This window comes from Anolis sagrei, chromosome 2, assembly GCF_037176765.1.
Source record: "Anolis sagrei isolate rAnoSag1 chromosome 2, rAnoSag1.mat, whole genome shotgun sequence".
NCBI lineage: Eukaryota > Metazoa > Chordata > Lepidosauria > Squamata > Dactyloidae > Anolis > Anolis sagrei.
The window spans coordinates 179,380,198-179,406,140 of record NC_090022.1 but is presented as its reverse complement, the minus strand read 5'-3'; the positions used below and the strand labels follow the sequence as shown (position 1 = coordinate 179,406,140).

General features: G+C 40.6%; 1 protein-coding gene across 1 annotated transcript in view; it reads left to right on the top strand.

Moving 5' to 3' along the window:
• ERN1 (endoplasmic reticulum to nucleus signaling 1) overlaps window positions 1-15,112 on the top strand; it is a 79,409-nt gene extending 64,297 nt beyond the window's left edge. The window contains exons 13-22 of the mRNA XM_060763112.2: window positions 259-520; window positions 1,626-1,716; window positions 3,397-3,586; window positions 5,847-5,946; window positions 6,355-6,554; window positions 7,713-7,860; window positions 8,237-8,364; window positions 10,815-10,938; window positions 11,566-11,633; window positions 12,781-15,112. Coding sequence (XP_060619095.2) covers window positions 259-520; window positions 1,626-1,716; window positions 3,397-3,586; window positions 5,847-5,946; window positions 6,355-6,554; window positions 7,713-7,860; window positions 8,237-8,364; window positions 10,815-10,938; window positions 11,566-11,633; window positions 12,781-12,987 — 1,518 coding nt within the window. The 3' untranslated portion in view covers window positions 12,988-15,112. The remainder of the gene's footprint in view (window positions 1-258; window positions 521-1,625; window positions 1,717-3,396; window positions 3,587-5,846; window positions 5,947-6,354; window positions 6,555-7,712; window positions 7,861-8,236; window positions 8,365-10,814; window positions 10,939-11,565; window positions 11,634-12,780) is intronic.
• Window positions 15,113-25,943: the final 10,831 nt, after the last annotated feature.

Sequence of the window (25,943 nt, the reverse complement as noted above, 5' to 3'; positions counted from 1 at the left end):
ATAGTTAATTCTTATGATGGTTTGGAGACAGCTTGGCTTCCTAACATGTAGTTTGATGTAGACATGTTTAAAACAAACCATAGTTAAGATTACTCCCATTTTGTCTGGTTTGGTGAAGACAATGATGTATTAAAAGGAGAAAGAATTAGCAGAATGTGTGAACCAAAGTTCCCCTCATGGTAGATTATGTTTTGTTGTGATGCCAGAATGCTTAAAACAGTCAAAACATTGTTGAAAATGATTCCTTCCTCCCTTCAGAGTGTACATCATCAGCAACAGCGACAACATCAGCACTTCCAGAGACAGCTGGAAGAGAAGATTCAGTTGCTGAAGCAGCAACCCTTCAGTCCTGCCCTGGAGTTGCCCCCCGAAGGAGAGTCTTTGGAGGGTCCCTGCACCAGGCCAGAGGGCTCTGCCACCAGCTCCCCAAACCTGTCCCCAAAAGCATCAAACCACTCTGCATACTCCAATGTCTCTGCCTCTGATGCGGGAAGCTACCTTTCCACTGAGCAAGAAGAAGGTGGGAGCATGAATCCAACTTCTTCATTTAGTGGGATTAAGATTATTTTAAGAACAAGGCCAGCAGTGTCAAACTTGTGGCCCTCCAGGTGTTTTGGACTATAGCTCCTAAAATTCCTGACCAATAGATAAGCTGGCTGGGGCTTCTGGGAGATGGAGGCCCAAACATCTGGAGGGCCACAAGTTTGACACCTGTGATCTAAACAAATACAGCTGAGAAGCCACAAACAGCCACATAGCATGAGTGCTTTTCAGACCCATGTTCTTACTAATCCGTTTTAAAATATTAGGTCTTAATTTCATGCAGCTGAACGCTTCTTCTATAAAGCTGAATCAGTTTATCTTGTGTGATTTTTTTTATTGAGTTTGTTATCTTATACAGGCAGTCCCCAAGTTATGAACAGGATAGGTTCTGTAGGTTTGATCTTAAGTTGAATTTGTATGTAAGTCAGAACTGGTACATTTTTAAGTATATAACTCCAGTCATACACACACACACACTGCATACACGCATGCATGCTTTGAATAGCTTAGGGAAAGGTATTTGTTTTGCTATCTGATCAGAAGATTTCATCTCACTTTCTATCCCTGTGATAATTGGATTTTGTAAAATTTGGCTTGTTGTGGAAACAAGGATTGGTGAGAAAGTTCAGTGGAGACACCTTTTCCCCAAGATAACTCTTTTCCTTCCAAGGGGTAGATCTCTCACTTCCTGTTGTCTCACCCCTGTTCTTATCCATGAGTCATTTGTAAGTCAGAAGTTTGTGACTCAGGGACTACCTGTATACATTTCACTGAGGTTAAATCTCACTGGACCAGGAAATAAATAAATGGTTTTAACCTTGGATTGTATAAATACAGATTTACATTGTCACATTGTTAAAGTTGGTGGCATTCTAGATACTAATGCCACCAACTTTAATAATGTGACAAAGTGACAATATTACAAAAGCGAGAGAGCAAGCACTTTTCCAATATAACCTATTGGAAACCTGGCAACAGGCTTAGAAGTAATCCATGGGGGTACCTGATACTATAGATGCCTGAAAAATGCAGTATGTGATATAGTTTTCTTTCCCTCTTCCCCTTTTTCTTTTGTTGGCTAGATGGGAGTACAAGCACAATAGTGGTTGGAAAGATTACATTTAACCCAAAAGATGTGCTTGGACATGGAGCTGAAGGAACCATTGTTTATAGGTAAAGCACCAGACAAAAAAGATGTGCTGAAATAGCCAGTATTTATTTCTTTGTTGTACTTGTGGCAAATGAAGCATGAGTCAGGCAGCTCTTTTAATGTGTGCCTATTCTGTGTGTGTGTGTATTTAAAGACAATATCCTGCATTCCTTTCTTCCAGGACCTCATCGTACTAGAGCAGGCATGGGCAAACTTCAACCCTCCAGGTGTTTTGGACATCAACTCCCACAATTCCTAACAGCCGATAAGCTGGCAGGGTTTTCTGGTAGCTGAAGTCCAAAACACCAGGAGGACTTTCTGGTAGCTGAAGTCCAAAACACCAGGAGGGCTTTCTGGTAGCTGAAGTCTAAAACACCAGGAGGGCTTTCTGGTAGCTGAAGTCCAAAACACCAGGAGGGCTTTCTGGTAGCTGAAGTCCAAAACACCAGGAGGGTTTCCTGGTAGCTGAAGTCCAAAACACCAGGAGGACCACAGTTTGCCCATGCCTGTACTAGAGTATCAACTTTAGATCCTGCGGCTTCCTCCTTCCTGCAGAATTCTGGGACCTCTCTGAGCAGTTTAAAGACCCCTCCCTAAACTACAAATACCAGAATTCTGCAGGAGGCAGCAAATGGATTTAAAGTGGAGAGATACTCTAGTGCAGTTGTTCTCAACCTGTCCCTGTGTGTTTTGGCCTACAACTCCCAGAAATCCCAGCCAATTGTCCAGCTGTTAGGATTTCTGGGAGTTGAAGGCCAAAACATCTGGGGACCCACAGGTTGAGAACCACTGCTTTAGTGGGATGATGTCTCCAGTGGAGGAGCCATCTAACCCAGCACAGAACCCCTGTTGCAGAAAGACAAGTTAAAATTCCTGATAAATGCAGATAAAATTAACAAGCTAAAATTGACTGGATATGTCTGCTGGAAATGATAGGTCTTCACTTGTCCCTTAATTGCAACAACTGACCTAACTGTTAGAGCTCTTTCCACAGTCATGGGGCGGCCGATGGAAAGGTCCTCTGGGTGTCGATTGCCAGTCGAGTTCTGGCTAGTTGGAATAGCCACCCCTCAGAGGACCTCAGTGTCCTAAGGGGCATACTGTGTGGGAAAAGGTGATCCTATAGGTAACATGGTCCCACTCATGTAGGGCTTTAAAGGTCAAACCCAGCATTTTGTACTTTGCCTGGAAACTAATTGGCAACCACTGAGTGGCTTTCGTATAAGGGTGATATGCTCACTCCTGGATGTTCCTGCAACCAATCTGGCTGCTGTGTTTTGAACTAATTGGCGTTTCTGAACTTGGTACAGAGGTAGCTCCGTGCAAAGTGCATTGCAGGTCCAACCTTAAGGTTCTCAGCACGTGTATCACCATTTTTAGGTTCTCTGATTGATTTTAGGAAGGGGTGCAGCTCTAGCAGATCTTGAAAACAGCAGATCTTGAAAACATTGAACTCAAAATTCCGGAAAAGGCCTACTGGCAAACTGTAGTTCAGAAACAATCTGTAGTGCAATGTCTTTCTTCTAAGGTCACGTCAAATGCAGGATTAATTTGGTTGTGTGATATTTATTTATTTATTTATTTATTTACGGTATTTCTATACCGCTTTTCTCACCCCTAGGGAGACTCAAAGCAGTTTAAATGATTACTGTGGGAAGGATTGAATTTGTGTTAATTTTCTGTGTGTGTTGGAATATCTACAGGGGGACATTTGACAGCCGAGATGTTGCTGTGAAGAGAATTCTCCCTGAATGTTTCAGTTTTGCTGACCGGGAGGTGCAGCTCTTGCGAGAATCTGATGAGCATCCCAATGTGATCCGCTATTTCTGCACAGAAAAGGACCGGCAGTTCCAATACATAGCACTGGAGCTCTGTGCCGCCACTTTACAGGAGGTACACTGTGGCTTCCACTTACACCTGCATTAACTCTACAATTCGCTATTCAAAAAACAGGCCCTGATCATTTTAAAAAACGACCCTGTGTCATTTATTTTTTTATACTTTATTTTACTAACATCTGTGGCAGGAACATCTTTAACCTCCACTTTGGGCACCAGCAAATTGTTCCCTGCTAACACACGGTGACACCTATCCCCTGCTGCTCCGTTAGTGAAATTTAAGGATATCCTGGCAACTGTTCGCTTAAGACAAGCACTTTCACTTATAACATGGCACAAAGGGAAAGCAGAAATATTTCTGTTAAATGAGCTTTTGCTATCACTAGTACAGCTGCAAAGGAAATGTAATGGTTGGGAAGGGGGGTTGTCATAAAAAACAACAATTGCAACAAACTCCGGCACAAGCCAGTGGTGATCGGCACACTGGGTGCCATGCCTAAATACCTTGGCCTGCACTTAAACACAATAGGTGCTGACAAAATTACCATCCTACAAAATTGCTACCCTACTAGGATCTGCACGAATTATTCACCGATACATCACACAGTCCTAGACACTTGGGAATTGTCTGACATGTGATCCAATACAACGCCAACAGAGTAATCTTGTTTGCTGTGTACTAATCTTGTTGTGTTTCAAATAATAATAATAATAATAGAAACACAACAAGATGAATTATTATTATTATTATTATTATTATTAAAGAGCAAATTAAATGGTGGAAATACGATCAAGGCTATCAACACCTGGGACATCCCCGTCATTCAATACACTGCTGGAATTGTGAACTGGACACAAGCAGAGCTGGATGATCTGGACAGAAAAACAAGAAAACTGATGACAGTCCACTATGCATTACACCCACATAGTAATGAAGAAGAAGAGAAACACGCACTGGCAGATTATGTGAAAGGCAGTCAAGGACCAACATTTAGGGAGGTCAGTAGTAGTAAACTGCTTAAAGTGCAAAAGACAAAGAGTGAATACCGTAAAAACACAATCCAGAGCAGAAGAGAAAACTGGTGAAAGAAGGCTCTCCATGGACAATTCCTGGGAAAAATTGAGAGCCAAATTGACAAAGAAAAAACAAGGCTGTGGCTCACAAATGGAACTTTGAAAAAGGAGACGGAGGGCCTGATTCTGGCAGCCCAAGAACAAGCCATTCGAACCAATGCCATCAAAACCAGAATTGAAAAGTCAATGACAGATCCCAAGTGTAGACTCTGCAAGGAAGCAGATGAAACAATAGATCACAGCCTCAGCTGCTGCAAGAAGATTACGCAGACAGACTACAAGCAGAGGCATAACACCGTTGCTCAAATGATTCACTGGAACTTGTGCCACAAATACCATCTGCCTGCGACAAAGAACTGGTGGGATCACAAGCCTCAAAAAGTTACAGAAAAAAAGCACGTCAAGCTACTCTGGGACTTCCAAATTCAGACAGACAGAGTTTTGGAGCACAATACTCCTGACCTCACAATCGTGTTAAAAAACAAAGTATGGATTGTCGATGTTGCAATCCCAGGTGATAGCAAGATTGAAGAAAAACTACTGGAAAAGCTGACACGATATGAGGATTTAAAGAATGAACTGCAAAGACTCTGGCACAAGCCCGTCAAGGTTGTCCCAGTGGTGATCGGTACACTGGGTGTAGTGCCTAAGAACCTTAGCCTGCACTTAAACACAATAGGTGCTGACAAGATTACCATCTGCCAGCTGCAGAAGGCCGCCTTACTGGGATCTGCACACATTATTCGCCAATACATCACACAGTCCTAGACACTTGGGAAGTGTCCAATACAACAGCCAGCAGGGTGTCTGCTGTGGCGTCATCTTGTGGTATTTCAAATAATGATGATGATGGTGATGATGGTGATGATGATGATGTTAGGGAGAGTGATTTTGATGACCCACAGAATGTAAACTATGAACTGGATGTTTCTTTCCTTGTGCTTGGGACAGTATTTTCTTGAAGCACAGGAAATGGCATTGTAACCACCCTAAGGCAGAACAGGCAGCTTTCGTTCTAAGTTGGGCCTGTACTCACATTTTTATGTCACTAAGAACATATCTAGCTCCAGCAAAGGATCACTGCCTTGTCGTGGCGCATATCTAGAGCTCAAGTAGTAGCTTCTAAGCTATGTAACCCACTTAAGTTCCTGAGTTCACCCTCAGGGGCTTGATTCCCAAGAGTGTGTACCTACCATTACGGCTGGGAACTCACATCGCGTTTTTTCTCTTGTGTATTCCAGTATGTGGAACAGAAGGACTTTACTCGCCATGGTTTGCAACCAATCACTCTCTTGCAACAGACAATGTCTGGCCTCGCTTATCTCCATTCCCTCCATATTGGTAAGAAACCACTTTACTCTAGTATCCAACTTCTGCGATAGTTGAATTTTTTCAAAATGAATGATAACATTTTGGATATAGTAAAGTGTGGAGGTAGCAACCTTTACCTTCTCCTGAGTATGTTGGGGAGCCAGCTATTTTTGAAGAACTTTTCCAAAGTCATCCAACGAATTCAGGACTTGGATGAGATCTGTAATGAGACCTGCTTAGTCCAGGTGTGATTTCTTATATTTATATGATTGGCCATCTCAAATCTAGGTTTCTGTTAACAAGATTTCTGTTTGTAGAATAGAAATCGGAACGATCTATGTTGCCAAACATGTTTGCAATTGCAAGTTTATTCAGACTGAGATAAATATGAACATTCAAACAGCAAGATAGCTTTGCAATTTAGAGCCTTTCTTTTAGTGCACAGAGATCTGAAGCCCCACAACATCCTTATTTCGATGCCTAATGCCCATGGCAAAGTCAAAGCCATGATTTCGGATTTTGGCCTGTGCAAGAAGCTTGCAGTGGGAAGGCACAGCTTCAGCCGTCGATCTGGAGTACCAGGCACTGAAGGCTGGATTGCGCCAGAGATACTGAGTGAGGACTGCAAAGAGAATCCAGTAAGTGCACCGGACAGATTATCCACTATTTGCATACCTCCAGGGGTTTTTTGGAGGAACAGACTGAAGAAAGCCTCTAGTTTAAGCAGTTCCTTCCTTCTTTAGGAAGAGATGGTCAACAAGTACCCTGGGAGGTCCTGCATTAATTTAAAAAATGGGAACTCTTGGTTTCATAATAGTAGATGGCAGAGGATCTATCATGCAAAGTCAGAGAAGGTCCCTCTTCAAATCAATTTTATTTTAAAGTTCATAATCATTATGTTTTAAATTGTATTCTATTGTTTTTCCTGCTGTTAACCGCTTTGAGTCTCCTTAAGAGAAAAAAGTGGTATTGTAAATAATAATAATAATAATAATAATAATAATAATAATAATACCGAAAATGCAGTGTTTGCTACTGAATTCAGAGAGGTGTTTAGTAATCCAATTTCTTTTAAACTGGCTTGGAGGCTTATTCAGATCCCAAGAAACTGAAATAATTAATGCATTTTGTATCAAGGCAAAGTTGAGAGGAGTTGGATGGTCAGTGTATTATGAAAATGAAAGAGGAGAGAATTAAATTTGTTTGGGCCTTGAGCATGAATATGATATTGTTGGTGTAAAGCTGTGGACCTTGGATGAATTCTGTTCAGTTCTGCCAACTGATTGTTCACAGTTCAATAAAATGTTTCGATTTGGTTTAAGTTACATATTTCTTTCCTTTGTGTTCAGGTACAGATCTCAACTACTGTTATGCAGTGAGAAACAATGTCCATACTCTTGAGTTGAAACTATATTTATAAGTGTATTCCATCCATCATTCTAAAAAATCAAGACAGAGTGACAAATATTGTTTTGTTCGCCCAAGTATATGAGACAGTTGGTGATAAACACTGCCCAATATCTTTTAAATGTCTGAAATTAAAATAGATTTTGAAATTAAAATAAGATTTTGTTAACTATTTTACATTCGTCAACAAAGTTATATAATACAGATTTTTTTTGCATTTTTTGCATTTATTATTTCTAGAGCTTTTCTGGAGAAATATAAATAAACTCACATTAGTGAAATGTATTCTTGCTTCTTGAACCTTAGATTTTTATATTTTTTCTTTACTCCAGTTATATTAAAGTTTTGAAACCAGATTATCTTTCTGTTTCTCCTGCTTCTCTTCATAGACCCATACAGTAGATATTTTTTCAGCTGGATGTGTCTTCTATTATGTGATATCTGAAGGCAGCCATCCATTTGGCAAATCCCTGCAGCGGCAAGCCAACATTTTACTTGGGGCCTACAGTCTGGATTTCCTAAATCGAGAAAAACACGGTAAGCAAACAGAGATATCCTAGTTAGTTATCGGTGGCTATATTTTCCTGCTTTTGCCCAACCTTCACTGGCTGTGTTATTGCTTATGTCATCTGCACGGAAGTATTTAAAGCAGTCTTCTGTGCATTTGTAACAAGAAAAATATAAGAGAAAGACAGAAACTTGACATTTAAGAGCTCACAGATTTAGGAGTTGAGGGATTACATCCTTGGGATAACAAGCCACAGAATTCAAACTCAAACAGGTCTTGATTTGTGGATTTTTTTCCATGCGGGTCTGAAAAAAGCTTGCCATTAGGCTTATTCAAAGAGAACTTGACAAATACACATACGTCCATATGCTCTGAGTAAACATGTTTTTTTTCTTCCCTTCACAGAGGACATAGTCGCTCATGAATTGATAGAGCAAATGATAAGTACGGATCCTCAAAAACGGCCTTCAGCTAACTGTGTGCTAAAGCATCCATTTTTCTGGAGTTTAGAGAAACAGCTGCAGTTTTTTCAGGTCAGTTATGACCGTTTTTTCTCTTTCTGGCTGGATATGAGTTGTAAAGGTTGCACAATGCATGATATAAAATTGATAATTTAGTTTCCTATGTTAATTTGGATAATCTATCGCGAAATTTCTCTTCTTTCCATGGTAAAATTTTAACTGTTTCAGAATCTACATTTTAGTTTACTTATCAACCCAGACAATATGACGTCTGTATTTATTTCAGGGTTCTGAATGCCCTAAAAGTGCCAGATCTTATCTGATCTTGGATGCTAAGCATGGATTAGTGCTTGGGTGGGAGACCCACTAATAAATACCAGATGGTGTAGGTTATCTTTCAGAGGAAAGGACTTGCAGAACCACAAACACACTTGTTTCAATATATTTGAGAAGAAGATTCTATTTGTATAAGTTATATTCCTGCCTTTCTCCCCCATTATGGGACTCAAAGAAGCAGAACTGCAACTGTGATATTTTTAATGTTCTGAAAACAGAATTAGCAAAGAAGCTCCCAGAAAACGAACCATAGACCAGCATTACTTTCCTTTGCCAGTGAACGGCAGTCTTGGCGTGATGAAACTTGTGTCAAAAGGGCTGCAGCATTGCTGGTTTTAGTGCTTCCGAAGGACTACCTACTCATGCCTACCTACCTATAAATTTCTGATTTGTCTTTGGCCCCTCCCTTCCATGAGCGAAAGAGGGGCAGTATGTAATGGTGATAGTTTCTTGGACTAGGTTCTAATCCCTGTTCAGACCTGGAAACCCACTGGGTGACCTTGGGCAAATTACATTCTCTCAGTCTCAGAGAAAGGGAAAGTCAGACTCTCTCTGAACAAATCTTGCCAAGTTGTAAGTTGGAGTTAACATGAAGGGACATAACAACAAGAGATTGGTGCACAGCTATGGAGGAAAGTGGGGAGACAGAAAGTGGAGAGACAGAAGCAAGCATAGCATATTCTGCTTTCTCTTATTTTGGAACAGTTCTCTGGAAACCTGAGCATCTGTTTTTTTCCCAATCTGGATATCCCCAGTGGTATCTCTAAAGTGATGTGAGTGGGGGTGCGGACCACACTAGATGACACCATTAGAGGGGGTGACATCAAGATGACTATAAGATTTTTGTGCTGCATTTTAGCATTATTTTATTCTTTATAAATACATACACACACATAGCCATGTAACTATTTTATTATTTATTACTAGCCGTCCCCTGCCACGTGTTGCTGTAGCCCACATGGGGGTTGTGTGTGGGAGGTTTGGCCCAATTCTATTGTTGGTGGGATTCAGAATGCTCTGTGATTGTAGATGAACTATAAATCCCAGGAACTACAACTCCCGAATGTCAAGATTCTATTTTCCCCAAACTCTACCAGTGTTCACATTTGGGCATATTGAGTATTTGTGTAGAGCTTGGTCCAGATCCATCATTGTTTGAGACCACAGTGCTCTCTGGATGTAGGTGAACTACAACTCCAAAACCAAAGGACACTGCCCACCAAACCCTTCCAGTATTTTCTGTTGGTCATGGGTGTTCTGTGTGCCAAGTTTGGTTCAGTTCCATCATTGGTGGAGCCCAGAAAGCTCTTTGATTGTGGGTGAACTATAAATCCCAGCAACTACAATTCCCAAATGACAAAATCATTTTTTTTTTGAGTGAAGGACATACATTGGGTTGTTAGGTGTCTTGTGTCCAAATTTGGTGTCAATTCATCCAGTGGATTTTGAGTTCTATTAATCCCACAAACGAACATTACATTTTTATTTATATAGATTATTATTTTCTGTATTTATACCCCGCCCTTCTCACCCCTTAGGAGACTCAGAGAGGCTTAAATATATAGGCAGCAACTCAATGCCAACATAAACATACATCAAATCAAATAAAACATATACAATTAAAACCATCGCTAAAACATATAAAGCATTAAAACCACTTATTTAAAATCACGCAGTCTGGTGCCATAATTCGAGGTCATTCCAGTTTTCATTGGAATCATCATAGATACTACCACAAAAATATTTTTCACAGCCCAGCTTATTATATGTGCTGTAGCAGTAGACTTGTAAGGCTAAAATGTGTGCTGATTTGCTTTTTGAACTTTATTATGTGTATGTGCTACAGATAAGAACTTTCTTCATAGTCCATAGCTGTATCGATAAAGCTGTTGGATTTTGTGCAGTTTCCTGGCAATCTACAATATTGTAGTATAGTCTGGTTTAGAAGGGCGACCAGGGGGTGACCTCATGAGATACTGCAAAATGTGACACCAACTCTATTGAGGCTACTAGGTATCCCTCCTGAAGGAGTAGTTATCTTGAGTTAGACATGCTCTGGGCTCCAGGAAAAAGAGCAGCAGCTTTCCTGACCCTATTAGTACTATAGTGGAAAGGGATTCCTTCATTTATCTAATGTAAACCTGCTGCCACACATACTATGTGTAACTGCACCATGTCAATTGCAGGATGTGAGTGATCGAATTGAAAAAGAGTCCTTAGATGGGCCAATTGTCAAGGAGCTGGAAAGAGGAGGAAGAGCTGTGGTGAACATGGACTGGAGAGAGCACATCACTGTCCCTCTACAGACAGGTAAAGTACTATCATATTACTTTGACAGGGAATTAATCGGAATAATCTGTACGTTCTGTTGGTGATCCAAAGCAGAACAGACCCATAGAGTCAATAGGGTTTACATTTGTGTTTTTTACCGTTCGGCAGTTGATTCAGTGGGTCTACTCTAACCGGGATACCCAATCTGATTCAAGTATAATAGTAGTAAAAATTGTCATTCTTCTGTAATTAGACAATTACCTTTGGAAAAATAGACCCAACTGTTGTGTTCTTTCTTGTAAATAGACCCAACTGTTGTGTTCTTTCTTGTAAATCTGCTGGACTCCAAGAAGAAACAGTTGAGTAATTACACCATGTAACACAATTTTTGTACCTGGATTATAAATGTCTAATTGGTTCTATCCTTAAAAATATGCACATTTGGCTCTAGTTTTTCAATGAATATCTCATAGAGCCTCAACCAATTCAACATAGTTTGCGGCAGTTTGCGGAGTATGACACTTTCAAAGTAAGGACTGCACAATTAAACAGGAAATAATACTTTCAAATCAGGAACAGATAATTATTCCAATTTTTTACACAGTGTTATGGTCCTTTTGGGCTTGGTTTGTATGTAATTCTAATTATTCTGATGTCTTTTTACAGATCTTCGAAAATTCCGATCCTATAAAGGGGGGTCAGTTAGAGATCTCTTGCGGGCAATGAGAAACAAGGTAGGTGCCTTTGGAAGTATCTTTTAAGATGAGAAAGATCTTCCTTGTCATGTGTTCAGGTAAACTGTTTTTCTGCCTGCACACTACATTCTCAGAACAAATGTGGCCTTTCATGTGCGGTGAGCCAAAACAGAAATGTGGCCTTTCAAGTTGGGATGTGGTGATCCAAAACAGATAAGATGTACAACAGATGAAGTATAGGATCCTTTCATGTTTTAAATTAAATGTATCTTGAGATCCCTTGAACTTCATCAAACCGTTAGGACTGAAAGACTTATTGCGTCCTTTGTCATGTGCCGTTTTTGTTTACTTAGAACTTGTGCACCTCCAGCTGCTATTTGCTGCATCAGAAAAAACATAAAACAGACCTTTGTTCTTTTTGAGCAGGATAAACAGTAACTTCGGGGATATAATTTTGATTGAGGAAATGGCATGAGGATTGCGGGAAAGGGAATTGAATGACCCTTCTTCCAGTATTTTCTCTCAAAAAAGCCCCATTTCTGTTTTCAAGTCAAAATAGAAACACCAGGAGGCCCATTTGTACATGTTCCACAACTCATCATCTGCTGTAAAAACGCAGCAACAAGCACAATCCTGCATGTAGCATTGGGAAGATAGCAGTATGGAGCATCCAACATATCCAGATCATAACCACAGGCAGAGTACCATTCTCCTCCCTCTTCTTTTCTTTTACACTATTTTCTCCTCCATTGGGAGCAACTGGAGATAAATTCTTTAGCCCTACCTCAGATTTGGTGTGATCATGTGCATCAGGCATGCTTTGGATCTTGATCCTACTTTGCCCAATCTGTCACTACACAGCTCTCCCAGTATCGGGTGTGCTAATGCCAGAGAAGAGAATGCTGCAGAATATTATGTTAGAGATAGGAGGGGTGTGTGATCTATTTCAAGCATCCTACCCCTCATTTGAGATATGTGCAATGTGCATAGGAATTAATTCATTATTTTTTTCAAATTATAATCCGGCCCTCCAACAGTTTGAGGGACTGTGACCCGGCCGTCTGTTTAAAAAGTTTGTGGACCCCTGGTTTAGTAAGATGAAGAGTGATTCTTGTAAAATGCTTCATTAAAATGTGAACTTGTTGCAAACATATGACTCTGTTGTCTCTTCTTCTTCTTCTTCCAGAAACACCACTATAGAGAACTTCCCCCAGAAGTCCAGGAGACCCTGGGTTCTGTCCCAGAAGATTTTGTGCATTACTTTACATCGCGTTTCCCTTACCTCCTTCTGCACACCTTCCATGCTATGCAAATCTGCTGCCAGGAAAGACTATTCCAGCCTTACTACATACAGGACTCTGATGGACAGATTTCCCCTGGAGATGCTGTTTGAAAGGCAGAGATGTTGTGTTTCGTTACATACGCAGGACTGTGGAACAGGCCTGTCATCACCAGGGTGACTGGAAGGATTGATTAAAGAGCAGCAGGAAGCCTCTTTGAAAGATCCAGCGTCACCCAAAGTGCCTTGAACTCTGCCTGTCTGACTCAGGAAGTGGATTCCAGGTTGGAATCCAAGGAAGAAGGCTGCGTAACCTGCACACAGCTTTATATTACAGAAGAGAGGAGTGAGCAAAAGACTCCTATGAAGAAAGGTGGAGCATAAAGTAGCTCAAGTTGGCACAAACGTCATTTTGCGGTCCCAGAAGTACCTATACTATGTATTGATGACATTCAGGCACAGAATTGTTTCAAAAATATTGACTGCAAAGCATTCAGATGGCCAAGCACCTTCAGGACCCTTCTCACTGTAGCATATGTTGTTTCCATCCACAGCCACATTGCAAGGTTGTTAAAGGGAAATATAGGTTTAAACATTTAGGATCCAGCAGTACAAAGGCGAATGGTTAAAGTATAGCGCTCCAAATATTAATCTCCCAAATATTTCCATCTAAACATGAGGAATAACTTCCTGACTGTGAGAGCTGTTCAGCAGTGGAACTCTCTGCCCCAGAGTGTGGTGGAGGCTCCTTCTTTGGAAGCTTTTAAACAGAGGCTGGATGGCCATCTGTCAGGGGTGCTTTGAATGCAATATTCCTGCTTCTTGGCAGGGGGTTGGACTACATGGCCCATGAGGTCTCTTCCAACTCTATGATTCTATGATTTCAAAAAAAGTGAGAGTTGACCTTGGAAACTACCGGCTAGGAATTTCATCCCAAAGGAAAGTGGCTCACAGATGGGTAAGAGTGAGTGTCATCATATGCTGCAAGGAGACTCACAAGTCTAGATGTTTCTTGGAACAAGGATTAACTTGCATTAAAGCAGTAGAAATACATTATACCTTTGGGGAAAACTATTCAGATGCCATTTCTGGCTTCTTTTTGTGGAGCTGGAAATGTGACTTAGAGCTGCAGAAGCCAAAGTCACCTCCAAAACTGGTATATTGGATCAGTGGAAGGCAATGTTTGAAAAGAGACAGCAGGATACTAGGATGGATAGATGGAAAGGAAGAAAGGGAAAGAAGGAGGGAAATTATTCATATATAACTTTTTTCCAGCGCAAACTGAACGGGACTTGGGAAATGTGCCTCTACAGAATCTCCACCTTCTATAGGATCGCTCTCCAGATTGTTTATTCTGACGCAGTGGGTCTTAGCAGGAGAAATGTTATCTTTACAATCACAGTAAAAGCTTAGTCTTTCAACCTGGAACAGGAATCCTGATCCAGGAGGTTTTTGGGAAGCTGAAGCAAGATCTGCTTCTCGTTTTGAAGCTTGCAGTTTTCCTTTTCAGTGTCCCTAAAAAAAACTGTGGCTCCCGATGTCTGTGCAGAAGGCGTTAAGAATCCCCAGCAATGTGCCCTGCGTTCCTACGTCACATTCGTGACGTATTCTTTTACAAAATATTTATTTTGCATATTTATATTTATTTAATTTTTACTACAGAGCAGTACCACATTTAAATGGTACAAGTGTAAACCATGCCAAATCTTTGAAAATCTCAACAGGCTAAAAAATGAAATCCTCTCCGATGCAGTAAACATTTTTTTTAAAAAAAAATGGACAAAAAAAATGTATACTGTGTTTTTTCAACCAACTTGTGCATTTTCACTGAATCAGGATAAAATGTTTTAATGTAAAGGATGTTTGTAATCTGTGTGGCTGTATTCCTGTGTGATTTCCATGAGTAAATTATTAATGGTTCATTGTATGATTGGGCATTGATGTGGGCATATGATTTTTTGCTTTTTTGTTGTTGTTGTTCTGTTGATTTGGGACCTTACTTTGCAGGGAAGTAGATCTTTTCTAGTTTTGTAAAGCAAAAGCAGAGGAGGCAAGATACCCAGATATTGACATTGCAGGAATTGAAGCTTGAAAATAACAGTAGTCTTAACTTAATTGAAATCATATTTCTTATTTTTGTAACTCTGTTGTACAATACTTTTATATTTCTTCAAAATAAAAATTTCACACAGCTAAAAAATAAAAAAAATAGCCTTGGAAACAAGTGTATAGCATTATTTCTCCTTTTAAAACAGTTTGCATGGCCTCTCAATAAGTGGAGAAATAGCCTTTCCTTGACTGGGAAGCCTCCTTCTGTTGGGATACGGATTATGACCTATTAGGATCATAACCTATTGGATAGTCGAATTTAAGAAGTGTTCTTAAATTCGGCTATCCAATAGGTTATGATCCTAATAGGTCATAATCCGTATCCCAACAGAAGGAGGCTTCCCAGCCTCCTTCTGTGTTCCTTTAATTTATTGCTGGGGTCCTCAAACTAAGGCCCGAAGGCCGGATACAGCCCTCCAAGTTCATTTACCAGGCTGTCGTTCAGGGTCAAACTAAGTCTGAAACAACTGAAAAGCACACAACAACAACAACAACAATCCTATCTCATCAGCCAAAAGCAGGCCCACACTTCCCATTGAAATATTAATAAGTTTATATTTGTTAAAATTGTTCTTCATTTTAATTATTTTATTGTTTTAAAGTATTTTTTGCAGTACAAATATGATATGTGCAGTGTGTAACAGGATTTCATTCTTTTCTTTTTTTTTTCAAATTATAGTCCGGCGCTCCAACAGTTTGAGGGACTGTGACCTGGCCCTCTGTTTAAAAAGTTTGAGGACTCCTGGTTTATTGGGTAATGGATGATCACTGCGTACATAGATATCTTGTTTGTATTTGATGCCCTCAGCAGACAAAGATTCAAGTAGACTTCTTTAAAATAACATGTTTATTTTACTCACGACTTCATGTATTTAAATACACAGGCACATTTCTTGTCAGGTTAAACAAGAAATCTTTACCTTGTAATCTTTATCAGTCTCTTCAAAACGATATTGTTCTGTACTAGGGCTGGGCGGTTTCGTTTCGTAATTTCATAATTCGTTAAAAATTCGATATTTTTTTTGATAACGAAGCGATATTGAACCATTTAGGAGCAACTAAAAAAAGAAACAAATTTTTCCAATTCGTTTCGTAATTGTTTCGGAATTGATTCTTTATTGATTCGTTATTGATTCGTAAATGTTTCGTTATTATTTCCGCATGTCTGGTGCAAGTTTTAGGGCTGCTGTTTGTTTTCTCAGTGAAAAAAAATATAATTATCACACCAACAGTCAACAACAGAGGGAGAGGGAAGCTTCAGAAGGTTTTTTAGCGTTTTGCGCGATCGCGGCCGCCGTTAACGAATCGATTTGTAATCGATTCGTAATTGGTTTTTGATTTCCGAAATTTCGTAAATATCGAACTTTTTTAAAGGAAAATTTTGGAATTCTTTTAAATAACGAAATGCAAAAAAACCCTAAAAACGAATCGAGTTTAGAAACAAATTTTTCCGTGTTTGGACAGCCCTATTCTGTACAGCTCTCTTTCATAACAGTCTACTTCCAAGGTACTTAAGCCTCAACAGTCTTTCTAACTTCCTACACTGGCTTCTATACTCAAACTGACTCAAGCCTCTTCTAACTTCCTGCACTGACTTCTGTATTCAAACTGACTCAGAGCTCAACTGTCATTCCTCAGTCATCCTTTTTAAACTGCATTCTAAACAGTCACTGAACCAGTCATATGGTCTGCAGCCCCTCCCACTGCCTCAAGTATATAGAGCTAAGAAAATTGCAAACCAAAGAAGACATACACGTCAAGAAATAAACGACACATTATAAACAGACAAAACATTAAATAGAGGTGGCTTGTGAATGACATTCCTTATATAAAACTGCAAAATCAAGCTTTTTTGGAGATAGATAGATAGATATATTTTCAAGCTTTGGATAGCTGAAAAGGTAGGTACAGAAGATCAATTGTAATCATTTACTAAATCTTGAATTTGAATAGTTGCTATATTTCCATCACTGACCATTAGGTGGCACTTTTGGATAAACATTTTTCACATTTTCTGCTCCTTCAATTTGTCGTTGTGGCCGTTTGTTAACCCGAACATTTAATAATAATAATAATAATAATAATAATAATAATAATAATAATGTCTGCTGGCAGAGGACTCTTACAAGTAAAACAAGCAGTTGAAGAAGAAAAACATGCCCTGGCAGAACAGGGTATAGGGTTACAGCCTGTGCTGGACGGGGTCGCACTCCCCTTGAAGGCACAGGTTCGCAGCTTGGGTGTAACCCTGGACTCATCGCTGAGCCTGGATCCCCAGGTTTCGGCGGTGACCAGGGGAGCATTTGCACAGCTTCAGCTCGTGCGCCAGCTGCGCCCGTATCTTGGGAAGTCTGACTTGGCCACGGTGGTACACGCTTTGGTCACATCCCGCCTCGACTACTGCAACGCTCTCTACGTGGGGCTGCCCTTGAAGACGGCCCGGAAGCTCCAGCTAGTCCAGCGCGCGGCAGCCATGTTGTTAACTGGAGCGGGACGCAGGGAGCACACAACGCCCTTGCTGTCCCAGCTCCACTGGCTGCCGATTTGCTACCGGGCCCAATTTAAGGTGCTGGTGTTATCCTACAAAGCCCTAAACGGTTCCGGCCCAAAATACCTTGAGAACTGCATCTCGGCCTACGAGCCCACGAGGACCTTAAGATCATCCGGGGAGGCCCTTCTCTCGGTCCCGCCAGCCTCACAGGCACGCCTGGCGGGGACAAGAGAGCGGGCCTTCTCGGTGGTGGCCCCCCGGCTATGGAACTCCCTCCCTGCTGAAATCAGACAGGCGCCTTCCCTCATGGCCTTTCGCAAGGGCCTGAAAACCTGGCTCTTTGAAAAGGCCTTCAACTAAGTGCTATGTTTTTGGAATGACCACCGGAATGGACCATGACTACGAGATTGATTATGACCCAAACAAGACGAAGCGGATTTTTAGTTAAGTAGCTGTGTATTAGTAAGATGTGTGTTATGGTCCTGATTTATTGTAACCTGTTGTCCTTTATGTTCTATATTCTGTACACCGCCACGAGTCGCCTTCGGGCTGAGAGTGGCGGTTAACGAGTGCAAATAATAAATAATAAATAATAAATATGTCAAGGAAAGCCAAGAAACTGCTTTAACTGAAGTCAATAATTGGAAACTTCTCAAAGCACAGCAGACAAAGAATCAGTACAAGAAAACTGCACTACAAACCAGAGCTGACAGCTGGCACAACAAAGCATTGCATGGGTAGTTCCTTGACAAAACTGAAGGAAAAGTTGATAAGGAGAAGACCTGGTTATGGCTCACGAATGGAACCCTGAAGAAGGATACCGAAGGCCTGATTCTTGCAGCCCAGGAGCAAGCCATCAGAACCAATGCAATTAAGGCCAGGATCGAAAAATCAACTGATGACCCAAAATGCAGACTGTACAAAGAAGCTGATGAAGCCATGGATCATATCCTCAGCTGTTGCAAGAAAATTGCACAAACGGACTACAAACAAAGGCACAACTCTGTGCCTTTTATGATTTGATTCTGTTGTGAGCCGCTCCAAGTCCTTATGAAGAGGGGTAGTAAAGGTAAAGCTTTCTCATGACACTAAGTCTAGTCGTGTCTGACTCTGGAAGGTGGTAATTTGTCTTGGGGGGTAATTTGTCCTTAAATTGTGCATTCTTATCCCATCCAAATGAGTGTCTTAACAAAAGAATAATTGGGACAGTCCCTACCAAATACAACAACAACAACAAAACTTTATTTATATACCGCTCTAGCTCCCCAAGGGGACTCGGAGCGGTTTCCAAGTAACATAATCAATACATACAAAGAAAAAAGCATAAACATAAAATTAACAAGTCAGTATAAGCATTAAAACCACAATAGCACATATCAGGCTGGTCAGGTGGCACGCACAAATATGGATTATCTTTTTAGGCTATTTATTATTTGGTTTAATGTAAACATTCTCAGTGTTCATTTTTTCCCTTTATTAAAATGCAACCAGAAATATTTGCCAATCATAATCTCTTGCTACATTTTAAATTTCTTTTCTTCCATAAAGAAGTACAGGATGTTTTGACTGAAAATACTATTTATTGTTTGCAGCTGTCAGGACTACTTTATTAATGTAAAAATAGATATTATTTATTGTGGTTTTCATGCTAAAGTCAGTTTCAAAGTGAATTCTTGGTACAGGAATATTCCTGCATCAGGACAGCTTCATTCTTTCATTTTTCTTTCCCTTTTTCCTGCTTCCCACTACTATTTCCAGTGGTAGGAGGCTGCTAAATTCCCTTAAGATAACCACGAAGTTTTGCACTGCAAAACGAATTACAGTACAGGGCCCTGGAAAGGAGATTTTCTCTTACTGGCAAAGACTTGCAATGATGTGTGTGGCTTTTTTAAAAGGCCTTGGCAGTTCAGATGACTTCTCAAATGAGCCAGCCTTTATTATACTGTTTTAAAACTCTCTCTCTTGGAACTTGTCCCTTTTAAAATATTGTATTACATTATAGCAGAGGAAAGTGACAAAACTTTGTTAGTTTTCCAAATCGTTCCAGACTGGCATGACAGCAACAGACTTGGTTGCAATGGAAAATGGGAATTAGAGAAAAGTTGTCACAATATAAGAAGGGAAAATGAGATAGTGAATATAATCGTTGGAGGCAATGCAGTCTAACTGCATTGAACTGCATTATATGACTCCAAATTGACCATATAATGCAGTTTCAAACTGCAGTATACGGCAGTGTAGATGGGACCTCTGATATTCCCTGGATGGTGAAACCGTGCTCTGATTTCACTCTGAATACGTAAGCGTCTACCCAAGGTGCTGAACCTATTTTGGAGCTAGGTTTCAGGACTGTGACTAAAGCTTGGAGAAGATTCACTGTTCACTGAAAGTAATGCTTCTGTCTTCTATATGAACAGAGACAACAGCCTTATGAAAAACTGTTTAGTGCCCATCTTCTCAAAAACATCTCACAACATGGAACGTATTTATTAGATACTAGCTGTCCGCTGCCACGCCTTGCTGTGGCCCAGTGTGTATATGTGTTTTCTGTGTGTATATATATGTGTGTGTGTGTGTGTGTGTATTTGTGTATATGTGTATACATGTGTGTTTGCGCATATATATGTGTGTGTGGTTTTGTGCATGTGCTGTAATGTATTTTTTGTTTTTTGGCTTTTTAAGTATCTCCTGCTGTGTTTTCCAGTGTTTTTATGAGTGATGGTCACTCGATGGCCTGATAGGTGTATTGTGTCCAACTTTGGTGTCAATTTGCCCAGTGGTTTTTGAGTTATGTTAATCCCACAAACGAACATTACATTTTTATTTATATAGATATAAAACATGGTTCTACATGTCTATTGAAATAATGAGCAAAGAATATGATGAAAACCAAAAAGCTCAGAAAAGTGGTCATCTTATCCTTTCTACATTACTGATTTAACCTATCAGACATCACAAAGATGTCTGAGATGCTCTTACTTCGATTCACCTCTTAAGAGTAGGAAAAAAGGGGGATCATTAAACCAAACTCTTCATACTAGGTTTGATTTTTATTCTGTTGGTTGATGTCATTGCCTGATTTTTAACCTACATCCTAAAATCATAGAGTTGGAAGAGACCGCATGGGCCATCCAGTCCAATTGTCTTCTGCTATGCAGGAAAAGCACAATCAAATTACCCCCGACAGATGGCCATCCAGCCTCTGTTTAAAAACCTCCAAAGAAGGAGCCTCCACCACTTTCCGAGGTACTGAATTCCACTGCTGAACAGCTCTCACAGTCAGGAAGTTCTTCGTCATGTTCAGGTGGAATCTTCTTTCCTATCATTTGAACCCATTGCTCCTAGTTTCCAGGGCAGCAGAAAATGAGCCTGTTCCTTCTTCCTTATGACACCCTTTCACATATTTCTACATGGCTATTATGTCTCCTTGAAAGGGTCTTTGAGTGAAATTAGCAATAGCTAAGCAAGGGGCTTTGAATGAAATTAGCAACAAAGGAGAACTGTACTCTTTCTCTGTAGGAAAGGGGCAACACGGAAGAAAATGTTTTAAAAACAAGAGGTGACATTAGAGGTCATACAAAGTTCGAGCTTACGTAGGAAGTTGGGTTGTGGTTAAGCACAGAGTCTGCACGTGCAAGAAGGTACTTTCCATCAAAAAGTCAAGGCAGGGGGGCTGGAAAGCGAGTACTTTCCATGACCAAAAAACCCTTGTATTACCTGAGTATAAAGATTTACAAAAGCCGAGGAGGGGCGCAGCAGTCTGTGGAAGCACATGCAGAAGTGCTGTCTGTCCGCCTCATGCTGATCAGCTTGAATAAACTGTGTCTTACATGAACCTATTGGACTCTGTAGATTTCTTCGAAAAGGGACCTCGCACCCTAGACCCATGATCCCTTACATCCGTGATGGTGAACCTATGACACGTGTGTCAGCACTGACACGCATGGGTATTTTTGATGACACGCAGCGACATGCGGCCTACAAATTTAACATCTGCATGTTTGAGCATTATTCACTCCATAACTCAGCATGGAATATACATTTTTCTTATTTAAACTATAAATATTGCAAAATTATGGGGTTTTTTCCCTCGAAGTTGACACCTCACCCAAGTTATGCTCAGTTTTTTGGCAAATTTTGACACACCAAGCTCAAAAGGTTGCCCATCACTGCCTTACATCCTCTCAACCTTCTCCTCTGCAGGCTAAATAGACCCAGTTCTTTAATACACTTTTCATAGGAATCCATGGTCTTCAGACCTTTGATAATTTTGGTCAACTTCCTCTGGACACGTTCCAGCTTGTCAATATCTCTTTTAAAGGATGGTGCCCAGAATTGGACACAATATTCCAGCTGAGGTCTGAGCAAAGCAGAATAGAAGGGCACCATTACTTCCTGGCTCTTCAATACTGAGTTGTAGAGATCAAAAGAGTTTTGTCATTACTATTGTTTAGTAGCTGTTTTATTATCTTATGCTTTTAATTATTTGTCTGTAAAGCCCATCTGAAGTCTGTTCAAAAGGACAGAAGTTATCCTGGGTATAGCAGTAGGAGTTTAAAAAGTGTACGTGACGTTGCATCGTGGCGCTAAGCACATATGGAAAATAATCCTCAGTTCTTGGCCAGCTTGGATATATGAATCACCAGTAGCTTGGCCATGTTTAGGTTACAAAGACTCACTTTTTTTGGAAACCACAAAATTATATCCTCTTAAAGTGGTTAGTGTTGGCATTACCCGCACCCTGTCTCCTAAAATCTCTTCTTTTGCAGCAAACCCAAATCTTTTCTTACACGATTTCTAATTTGTGGCACCACACCACGCCATTGTAACAGCTTGTTTGTACAAAACCAGGCAGACACCAATGTCAACTTGGAAGTAATAGTAAGATGCCGGTTTGTCATAATTTTCGATTGAGTTCAAGTGTGGTTCATTTCTCCCAAATTACAGAGGAGATCGCCTACAGAAGAGGAATCTCCTCTGTATCATGAGAGAGGGCTTTTGCTGCAGTGGCAACTTAAGTTGTTGAATGCCCTCCCTCTCGAGGCCAATTGGACTTGTTGGATTCAATTTGATACCAGGTTAAACCTTGTTATCCTCTTTAAACCTTGTGAGGCCTAGGGATCATAACCTGGTTGGGCTGTGAAGCATTCCCCCCCTCCCCAGTGCTTTATCTTCCAACGTTTCACAGATGGAAATTGGTACATGTGCAAGCAGAGGCGGCCCTAGGTAACTTTCAACGGTAAGCAAACAGTATTTTGCCCCCCCCCCCCAACCATTCACTGATATATATTTTCTGTTTGTCGTGGAAGTCCTGTGTGCCATATTTGGTTCAATTCCATCATTGGTGGAGTTCAGAATGCTCTTTGATTGTAGGTGAACTATACATCCCAGTGACTACAACTCACATATGTCAAGGTCTGTTTTCCCCCAAGAGTGCCTCAAGAGTGCCCCTTGGCAAAATCAACTATACTGCAAATGCTTACTTTGTGTAATGGGTTGAGCCGCCCCTGTGTGCCAGCAACAACAGAGTGTAGTTAAGCTAAAAGTATTTTTTTTCAGTGTTGGGAGCGACTTGAGAAACTGCAAGTCGCTTCTGGTTTGAGAGAATTGACCATCTGCAAGGACATTGCCCAGGGGATACCCAGATGTTTTACCATCCTGTGGGAGGTTTCTCTCATAATCCCGCAGAGGAAGCTGGAGCTGACAGACAGGAGCTCACCCACTCCCCGCATTTCAACTGCTGCCGGCACAAGGGTTTAACCCATTGTACCATTGGGGGTCCTATAATTAAACAGACAAACTAGGAAAAGCTGCTGCTTTTTGCTTTTGCCTGAACTTCCTGGGGAAAGACAAGATTCTGCTCTCGTTATTTCCTCCTCTGTATTTGCACTTTGAACTCAATTTGCAGCAATTCAAGTAGAATACGGATCGAGGAGAAAAGTGGGAGAAGGAGAGGAACTGGGATATTTTAAATGCAGATGAAAAAAATAGAACGACAAGAGGGTTATTCGGGGATTGTCCCTGCCAAATTCAGATTGAGCTTTACTAAATATGCTGATAGATATTGTGCCATCAGGAAACTGGAAGATTAAGATTTATTATCTCATGTCCTGTTTGTGGAAATAGTCTCAACAAAGTTTATTCAGGCATATTTAAAAAATAAAAATGTCTGAAAGCCAAGTGTGAGTGCAACCAGGGCTTTATTGGTATATAACAGTGGTTCCCAAGCTGTAGTCTACGGACCACTGTTGGTCCGCAAGAATGGAAATATGGTCCATGGCCTCACCATTACTACATTGTTGCCTCACAAAACCCTCTTATAGTGCCAAGCAATGGGGATGTCAGGAGGGGAGAGGCTGACTACCCACGAAAGATTACTCTTACCACATCTGCTCTAGATTATTAAATATGGTTTCCTTTGGGTGAGCAGATAGCAACTACTGGATGGCATATGTTCTGTGTCAGAAACTAGAGCTGATGTGGTCTATCCAATGCAATTTTCTGAATCAGCACCCCAAATAACCAAACTGAATCTAAAGTTGACCAAAAACTGATTCGTAACCCTTTTGGTACTAATATTGTAGAGTGGTTCCTGGTCAAAGAGGTCCTTGGTCAAAAAAAGGTTGGGAACCACTTGTATATAAAGATGGCAGCACTAGAGAGCCATAGCTCTTTTTTGGGCTGATTCTGTCTTTTGGAAATAGAGACAAACTGTTGAGTACTTGTCTTTTTTTTTTTTTTTTTTTTTTGTCCACCAAAACATACATCATCATCTAACTCCTGAAGACTCCATCGTGCTACTTTCTGTTTTCATTTACCGTGCGACATCCTTGTATCGATTTAAAAATAGAATCTGGGCCTTGGAGCTGGAAAGAAGTTTGGGAAACAGAATGCAGCGCCAATAGTCCAAAGGCATCTTGCCAACTGCAGTCTGTTGAATTCTTAGGCAGTGTACTGTTTGAAGCCTCAAGCCAAAGTCTGTGAAGCTGCCTAAAGAAGAAGAGACCTGTATCATAATATCCTCGACAGAATTTTTTAAACAGGAAAAGTCATTTGCGGAGGGATGATCAGGAGCAAGGAAATGGCTCTGCTCCTCGCTTCCTCTTTCTTCAACTATCTTCATCATGTTACAGTAAGCACTGCAGTGTTTCCGATTTAAGACGGGCAGCTAAGATAACATTTCAAGTATCTGCAATTAGCATTTCATGTGCCTTTCACGGCTCACACATAGATATTTATGTGCAAGCGGGCACAACCACCAGACAAAATGCATCGTCATTAAGAGAGTTGAAATTAAAAAGCTGAATATACTGGGTTGTTGTAGGTTTTTTCGGGCTATATGGCCATGTTCTAGAGGCATTCTCTCCTGACATTTTGCCTGCATCTATGGCAAACATCCTCAGAGGTAGTGAGGTGATGCTTGCCATAGATGCAGGTGAAATGTCAGGAGAGAATGCCTCTAGCGCATGGCCATATAGCCTGAAAAAACCTACAACAACCCATTGATTCTGGCGATTAAAGCCTTCAACAATACATTAAGCTGAATACATTTTGGAGCGTGAGGATCCACCTACACTGCCATATAATCCAGTTTCGGAATCCATATTATCTGCTTTGAACTAGTGTATATGGCATTGTAGACTCATTTAATCCAGTTCAAAGCAGATAACACTATGTAACAAAATGTGGAGAAAAAAATATGTTCCTGATTTGAGAATCATATTTCTTGTTTACTTGTGCAGTACTTACTTTGCAAGTAGTTATTATACTCCAGAAATGTTGTTTTGTGGCTGCCACAAACTAAGGCAGGTAGAACTGGCCATGCTGCTTCCATTGCCAGAGTGCTGGACGGTGGAGGGAAGAGTATGACATAGGTCAAGGCTCTGTGAGATAGTCATTGAAAATCTATAGCAAAATGTGCTGCAGGACGTCCTGCAAAGACAAAGCTTTTGCAGCTTCATAAACCTTCCCCAAGTTTTTAGAACCAATCGGGAAATGGCATTTGTAATATAGGAGCAAAAATTGTGTTAGATAGAGTAATCTGCATTCAGAAACTGGATTACATGGCAGTGTAGATCCAGCCACAGTCTTCTTGCCCTAAGTAAATGTGAGTCCCAGGGGTGTAGCCTTATGGGGAAAGTGAGGAGAGAAACAACACAAAACCATCACCATGTTTTTAGAATACTCATACTTTACTATCAGCTGAAGTCTTGTTACCGACATTGGTATTCTTTATTTCCTCTCTTTGTACAAATGAAGTGAATGCAATGTATTACTCTCCAGTCACTGCACTGGCTGTGCAATTCTTGCTGTTATGCACAATGGAGGACCTTCTTGCGACAATACCGGAGGCACTCCAAGTGGCCAGTTACTGGTCAAAGGACATTTAATCAACTACCAAGCTTGCAAACTTTGTGTTTTGTCTGTTTGTTTTGTTAAAAATGTAATACAACTGTCTGGTTGCTCCTGA